Genomic DNA, 8,453 nt, shown 5'->3' with positions numbered 1-8,453 from the left:
ATAGACCATTGCTATTTGCTGACTGCCACGAGTATAGCGAATCCTTTGTTATATAACTTTGATTTTATAAGGTTTTGCGAGGGAAATAGAAAGAGAAATAGCCGAGACAAACCGGAATTTAGATTTTGCGAACTTTGTTAGCAGGTTGTTAAGCTGCAATTTATGTGTGACCAATATCAAGCAAAATCTCAGCTGAAACTAACACGAGAGAAAAGCATCTGAATATTGTCTGTTACTACAAAGCGGAAAATTGGCTAAACGCTATACAATCTGAACAGCTCGGTGTTCTTGTCCATATTGAGACTTGATTCCATTGTATAAAGAAACAATGTATATAGATTAATAAGAGTTCATTACCCATCCCATCTAATTTGTAGCTGTTCTAGTTTGTTTGGTAATAAAGGAGGCGAGAAATTTTTCTCTGGAATGTTTTTGTTTTATGTAAAACCACATTACTAAAACGTAATAACGAGTTACTTGTTTGTGTTATGGGTTTCTGTTCGTTTCCCGAAGTAATTCCGAACCTGAAATGACGTGCACGGCTCTCGCAAAATGACTTCAATTTAGGCAAAAATGATCCCCCAATCGAACCTAAGATGACCCTTATACCGAACCCAAAATGATCTCCGATTTAATTTTGGGAGTGTTCTTACCAAAGAACCACGAAATGACTTAAATAATGAATAAACGAACCAATACATCTCGTACGTTCCACAAGTTTCTGTCGTTGTCAAATATAAGACTGAGTGAGCTTGGGAACCATAGGAAAGGAAGAAATAGCACTGGAAATTAAAGTAAAGAGATAAAAGAAAATACGAAAAAAGTCTTCTTTGAAGACTTTACAAACATAATAACTTCACTTCAGCTGACTCAATAATATAATTATGATATTATATATATATTTTTTCGATGCCGGGATAATTTTGGGAGCTGTACATTCCCAGCATTCCCAAAAGCACTGGTGAGGATGCAAAGGGACCCAGAATGTCCATAAGGTTTTCCATGAAAGCAAGCACGCTTGCTTTAAACTATTCTTTATTTGTCCTTTATTTTAACCGTTCTTCTTTTTTTCTATTAGCGCAGGGGATCCAGTTTGTCGTCTTCTAGGTACTAAGAGTTTAAAATGTAAAAAAACTGGCGTGTCATCGTGCTTTTTTACATCTTTTCTTCTTCGACCAAAAGTTCGCGCTGTAGTTTATACATACCACGGGCGCTTTCATGTTGTGTTCAACTAGCAATAATTAGGTTAAGAGGAATAATCTCATACCAACTCATGATATTCCTTTCTGATTGCGAATAACTAATAGCGCATCGTGTTAAGCTTCAACAGGAATGAAATATCAGCCCTTAAGCAACTTTTAAAATCTATTGATTTAAAAATAATTTGTTTACCTTAAACCTTGAGCAATATAAAAACTGCGGGCTGGCCGATCCTATGCATGGAAGATAATTTCATTCTAGAAATAGAATTATCAGATCAATCATGTTAATGCGCACGCAATTTATCAGCAAAATAACTAAAAATTGGCACAACCTTAGGAGAGAGATCTAAAGACGTGACTTACAAGCACACGAGCAATCTAAAGAAGCCAACATAAACGTTACAGCAAACAAATTTTCATTAAAAACAGGAAAGCTTAAACATGTCTGTCAGAATGCGATTGCAAGCGGGGAGACCAATAAGACACTGAACAATATATGATCTGACATACCAAACTATACCCAGATAACTTTTTGGGCGAGTTGCTTCAAGCCGACAACCGTTCAAAAACGAGAGTTCTTGAAATTCGCCATTTGTTAATAGTTCATAATTGGCACTATTTCATTGAATATCGCATTTCGAGTGAAAACAAAATCGAGCTTAGCAGAAATGGCATATAGCCCAATTTACTATTTATTGGTGTAACCGCTGATCACTACTTAGTGACAAAGGTGTGCGGCCATCTTCGGACTTGGGGGGAGGGGGTATATCGGGCGGTGATCTTCTTGCCCCCAAAAAATTACAGAATGCACGACCGAATGCGTGAGTGTTAAAGTCGAGATACAAAGGCACTCAAAAACGTTCACAATTCTCACGCGTAATAAAACTGCTATAATCCACCCTTGCATCCTCTACGACCTCGATCGACAACCTACTCGATCTAATAGAATAAGAAACTTGTAAAACAGCACGGAAAACAGCACTTTCGTCCTCGTACGAAAACGTCAAGAAAAATAACTTAAAGTTTAGTTCTTTGTGAACCAGTGCAAAACGGCTCTTTTCGGACGCTCACTCAATCACTCACTCACTCACTCGCTCAATCCCGGAATGCCCAGTGGCACATAGGACCTCTTTTCAGAGCCACCACAAAAACAAAAGTCTTGGTCCTCGTTATCATTGATTTTTTTGTCATTGTTTTTTTTTTTTTGGCGGGGGGGGGGGGGTGAGCTGGGAATGAAAATGAGATCCATACTGGCGTGGATTTCCATGATAACCATTTATAATAAGCTTGACCGATATGTGGCTTTTACAAAACAGAATACCTGGATCCCCCATATCATTTGATTTTCAGTTTCGTTTTGGCGAGACAAAGGGTTAGAGAGAGTAGTACACACGCCTTGAAACTTTTTGGATTGTTTTCTTGTTTTCTGTTGCCCGAATCATGAGCCTTTTACCCCAAAAATTGCAAAGTTCCGAAACTGAGGGGACTGAAAAGTTGACCCTTCATGATTATTTATTGCCCTTACTAAATATCCAAGTGCACAGTTATCCCTCTGTCTTTGAGTTCCCTGGGTCATTCGATCACTGATCACTAAGTGTTCCGTTAAATCAATTTTTACACATGTAATGTACATTTCGGCCTTAAAATGTAGGCGTTACGTGACGATCGGCACGCCAAGAGTTGTGCGAGTTAGAAAACGTTATCCTAACTGCCAGGGTTACACTAATTGCCGAGGCGAGACAGCTTGTGTACCCGAGTTCTCTCGCTCCCAGAGACAGGTTCGCGACCCTCATGTAAACGGTTAACTGGATTTTTCAAGGAAGTCGATGAAAAGTAACGGTAACTCGGAGGAGGGATTGTGTCGGGTACCCGAGACCCTATAAAAGGGCCTTGATTCTATTTCAAAACGTTAATGTCGGCCGGAGCTCATCTGTAAACCTGCGACGCGCAGAAAAACCCAAACTAAGCTATTGGCATAGTTGAGTTCTCTGCTGCAATCGCAACATCTGCACCTTTGTGAAAAGCTGAGGCTTAATTACTAGCCATAAATTTAGTAAACGCCGGGAGCTATTCTAATAGTTCCTGGATATTTTGGGGTGCCATTCATCAACGTAGTACATTCTGCGTGGTCGGAACATGATCTTTTTTTATTCCAAGACCAAATAAAGACGCCATCAAAAAGAGCTTCGCCTACAGAGGAATTAACTTCTATCGAACTTTCAAGATCTGCTTAAGCAGCCAACTTGTAAAACCAAAACATATGGTGAAAGAGCTTTTTTCTGTATACGCTCCGAAGATTTGGAACACTGTTCCTTTGGAAATACGTCGATCCAGTACAGTTTTATTATTTAAGAAAAATCTCAGGACCTTCCTTTTTAGTAAATTTATTAAGAGTAACTCTTTATCATATTATTATTATTATTATTTTTTGATTCTGTTTTGTTTGGCATTTTCCTAGTTTTTTAGCTTTTAAGTTTCTTACAGTAAAAGTGTAGTTTTTAGGGATAGTTTTGTAAAGCGCCTCGGGCAAATAATGGATGTGTGCGCTATGTAAATGAACTACTACCACTACTGTTATTATTATTATTATTATTATTATTATTATTATTATTATTATTATTATTATCCGGAATAGTCTGCTGCCACCCGTTACTATTTTCGTTTAGTGGCATTCTTTGATATATAAATATATAAACACCACAAGGTATACACCAAATTCATAAACGGTAGACGGTTCCGGAAGGCCCGGTACAAGAGAATGAAAACGAGACGGCGACGTTTACAGCTGCAGTTTTTCTAAAGGGACGTTGTGTCTAGATACCAGGCAACCGGGAAGTGTTTTCAAAACCTGAAATCCTTAAAGAATTTCCTAAAAATATATCACGTAATTCTTCTAAGAATAGAAAGGAGAACTTCTAACTTCTAACTGCCCGGTATATTCAAGGGTAAGCAGTTTAAAAATGGAGGGAATGAATGTTTTCTTAAGAACTGTTACACCCCTAAAAAGTTTAATTTAAGTTGCTATTGATATTCGATATTCATTTATATTTGACTAGCCCTGCTTTCCTTTATAAATCTGTAAAAAATCCAAAACGTACTCCAAAGGTTATGAAGTGACCGAATTTAAGGATCAACCGACTTTTTGTTGTCCCAGCCACTTGCAAATCTATAATTAGGATATTGATATTAGTTACGGCAAAGACACCACAAAACAAAAAAACAAAACACTAAACTATAAATAAGCCTGGTTTTCACGAGCATAAGCATAACGGTAGTGAAGACGCACACAACGCAAGAATAAGCACAAGCACAAGCAGAACAAGAAAGCTTTTGTTTTTCTTGTTACTTACATGTACGGCAAAAGAGAATGCATAAGCATAAACATCTTCCGCCATCTTGTTTTATTGTATCGAGGAGGTATGGAACCTAAAATAAGGCAGTTTTCTATTCTGCGCATGTTTACGTGCTTATGCTTGTATTGATGGCGTTCTCGTCACCATTGTGCTTATGCTTGTGCTTATGTACATGTCGTCGTGAAAACCAGGCTTAATAAAACACTTCATATAATTACTGATTCCAGGGAAACAGCTGAGTTGTTTTCCTTTCAAATTCGATGTTTTGCAAGTTTTCGTCTGGTTAAACATCGAGATTCTCGGGAAAACAAAATCAAAGGGCTTCTCCCTGGACTAGTGATTATGAATAATTGTATAACATGCACGGTTGCACTCATTGAAAGAACTTAAAATCGTATTTCTCAGGCCAAGGGAAGTCAATGGAAACTAGGTAACTGATCAGTTACAAACACAGGAAAAACCAGTGCATGATAGTACTTTTTCTCAAATGAACTGTCTAATAAAAATAAATTTTGGTTTGTTTCTAGAAGTTGCTGCGTGGTACGTTCAGCACGTGCCAAAAATGTAGGACAAGGCAAAATGCTGCTTGATATTCAGTTTGAAAAATATCATGGTATTTTTAGGAAATGGTATATGACATCTAAATCCTCATGAATAGACAACTTTAGCTTGGGCGGTTTGTTTCTCCATTGTAGACCACGTGATAATCTCTAGAGAATTTTTCTTTCATTATTTCTTAAAATTATTCCGCATTTATATACATGCCACTATTCAAAAATTTGAAAACAAGAATTCTGTGTATCATAACGTGGTCTGCAATGGAAGAACAAAACTCCCAGGCTAAAGAGGTCTATTCAAACGAAGACATCTTCAGTCCCATCAGGCAGCTGTGTCTGTTAAACTCGTCAAAATAAATCACGCCCCAAGAGTCGGTCACTTTCCCAGGCTCGTTTCATACGTTGCATTTCTGCCGTGTCGAATTCAATTCAACGAATTAAATTCGACAGAAATTCGACGTCTGAATCAGCTGCTGCATTTCTGCCGCACGTTCGACTGGTGTTGTCGCATTATTCGACAGAGATGCGACACCGATTCAAACGTCGAATTTCTGTCGCGTCGAATCTAACTCATACATTATATTAATGTATGAAGCATGCGTGAATTTGGTCCCGCCAAAGAAAGAGAAGAAACTTGACCATTCTCGTCCCCAGTGCGACCTGAACATATTGCAACACATACTGCTGCATTGTCAGCTTTCCCGTTCTTGTTCCATTGGCGGACAATTTTTCGAAAAATTGAAGTCCCTCGTCGCTCAGTATCTTCGTCCGCCATATTGAATACTCTACGTTTAAAACTTCTTCCGCTGACCGACATACCCGACAGCATTAATTCTGAATTAAGTGCGACACAAGTGCGACGTCTGAATCGAGAGTCGCATTTTTGCCGCGCTTAACTGAATTGAATTCGATACGGCAGAAATGCGACGTATGAACCAGGCCTCATTTACCTAAATCTTCCTTGCCGTTGTTAGTGCGTGATGATTCCATACTTTATGATAAAGCATGAATTGTAAAACGCTTGGATGCGAGTGACTGAAGCTTAGGAAGCTCGAAAAGCCTGGTAACTAGGTTCTTCGTGACGTCATAGCCAAAATCATCGAAAATAACCACCGAGCCATCACGTGCGCTTGAACGTAAACAGGTTGTGGTGCCATCTGCGCCGTTCATGTATTCAAAACGAAGACATAAATAGTCGGGTGAGTCAGCAGCGTCCGTTAAAGTGGGGAATACAAGTAGCGCATAAAAGTCAGTTGCCTGAATCTTCGTTGCTACTGTCAGGAAAGCAGGAAACCTCTTCTAAAGGCTACCATGGCTAGTTTGGACCGCCCGCTACCTATGGCTTGTTGGGAAGAAGAAACCGACAAGGATTACAGCCTTGTTTACAATTTCATGTCATCTCTTTTAAACGCAGAGTTGATGGCTATGAGGCAAAGTCTTTACGAAAAAGGTCTTCAACTGAAGCAGTCTCACTCTTGCCTGTGCCACGTGCCAGCCGAGAAAACGTTGTGGGATAAAGAGGGAGCGAAAGACGAAATTCACTCCCACAAGGTCGTGTTTGACTTCGCGGCAGTTCACCGTGAACGGGCTTTGAACGCGGGAAAGCTAAACAAAGACACAGGGAGGCGATGGCGAAGGAAGAATTTTAGCAAGAAAAAGAGGAATTGAAAGAGCTTTATTGATGATAATGACAGAAGACGATCAGCTTGAGAAGAAATTTTTATTGTTCATATAGACTGCTTTGATCTAGTTTACTGTGAGCGGGCTTCGAAAGCTAAACAAAGACAAGGGCACAAGTTAAGCAAGAAAAATAATGGATTTTAACAACTTCATCGGTGATAAAAATAATACGGTTGGCTTGAGAAGAAATTTGTATTGCACATATAAACTCCCTTGATCTACCAAAGAACAAAAATTGGCCGATCTGAGCGTTAAACCGTGTTATTATTGTAGAATCTAAAACTACTTGATTTTCTTAAGTTAAATAAATCCTACAATCAATAACCTTGCCTTAAGACTGTAAACTGCAAAAGCTTTGTTGATATCATGTGTAAAATAACAAAGATCAAGCGAATTTGTAATTACAAGGAACTAATTGCTTTTGAACCGGTTTAGAAAGTCACGAGATATTAGTAATATGTTGTTGTTATTGATTTTCGTTGCAATAGATGCCCGTTTTAATTCATGTAAGCAGTCGTTATGAAATTTGTAAATTTGTAAAAAGCTGAAGCGAGCAAAAAAGTTCGGGAATTAAATTCATAGATTGTTAAATGTATGTATCTCCCTTTTGTCATTGTGTTGGTTTTTTACCGGGGTGGGGAGCAAATTTGCAAGTCGAACCAGAAGATTGCATCATAAAATAGACAGATCTATGTGTCTTGGCGTGATATCCACAGGGGAAGCAACCAATTTGAAATTTTACAAAATGTTTGCTGTTATATAAAAATAACAAGGACACTTCATGACCTATTTTGCTTTCGAAGTACCCTCAACGGTTCTTCAAGACTTCTTTTACAGGGCAATATTTATATTCCAAGACCAAATTTTAAAATAGAAACTGCGGTGTAAATACAAACACCTGTTGGGCGAAGCAATCAACCATGTGACCGAATTCATCACGACACAACTATTTTAAATCTTCACGGGGTTCCGCTTCTGTAGGCGCTATTTCAATGTTTTTGCTTTCCAGAAACAAAAAAAATTGTTATCCAGCAGTACGTGGAACGGGATTCAAATAACAATTTGAGATCAAAACTTATTGTTTTCAAACACTAATTGAAGGGAAAAGAACAGTTTATTTGTTGCCATTTCCAGAACTTGGGTTTTACACCTGCCCTAAACGAGGTGACTAGACTTCACTTGTCTGAACTAGTGTCTGAGCGTTTTAGACCCGGTGTAAAGAAATTTGGTAGATAACGAAAACAAAGAAACAAATTCTCAACTAAGTAATGATAAGATGACTAATACAAAATAATCTTATCAACATACAAAGTCAAAATCCTGAGTCTATTTAGCACCTTATATTTCGTTGGACTGCAAAAAAAAAACTGGCAAACACACTGCCAAGGAAAATTTGTTGGCTTGATTCGACGCGGCGTTCGTACTAAGACCGGACGCTGCAAAATTACCGTTTATGTTATCCATTTAAACAAAAGAAGACGAAATCAAATGCTAGTTGTCTCTTTCTTTCCATCATTTTCAGAGCTGGTCGCCAAAACATCATTTGAACACCATTTGAACATGCACAATGTTATAATAATTGCGGACCATCGTAACGTGAGCCTACACCCCTGGGCCGTTGACCAGCGGCCGGGAAACGAGCGAACCTCGAAAGTTCTGAT

The 8,453-nt window shown here is 38.5% G+C and overlaps 2 protein-coding genes across 2 annotated transcripts in view; both read left to right on the top strand.

Moving 5' to 3' along the window:
• LOC110054836 (uncharacterized) overlaps positions 1-427 on the top strand; it is a 1,058-nt gene extending 631 nt beyond the window's left edge. Inside the window, exon 1 of the mRNA XM_020761195.2 lies at positions 1-427. This exon is cut by the window's left edge and continues 631 nt beyond it. The gene's annotated coding sequence lies outside the window, so the exon portion shown is untranslated.
• A 5,821-nt stretch (positions 428-6,248) lies between these two features.
• LOC110054837 (uncharacterized) lies at positions 6,249-7,387 on the top strand. Its single transcript, XM_020761196.2, has one exon. It carries the CDS (start codon positions 6,424-6,426, stop codon positions 6,778-6,780), a length of 357 nt encoding a protein of 118 aa, XP_020616855.2. The 5' UTR covers positions 6,249-6,423; the 3' UTR covers positions 6,781-7,387.
• The last annotated feature ends 1,066 nt before the right edge of the window (positions 7,388-8,453 follow it).

The sequence above is a fragment of the Orbicella faveolata genome, unplaced genomic scaffold (assembly GCF_042242905.1).
Source record: "Orbicella faveolata isolate gen_17 unplaced genomic scaffold, um_ofav_v1 contig_3, whole genome shotgun sequence".
NCBI classification, from domain to species: domain Eukaryota; kingdom Metazoa; phylum Cnidaria; class Anthozoa; order Scleractinia; family Merulinidae; genus Orbicella; species Orbicella faveolata.
The sequence above is the reverse complement of the archived record's forward strand: the minus strand, read 5'-3'. Positions and strand labels throughout refer to the sequence as shown.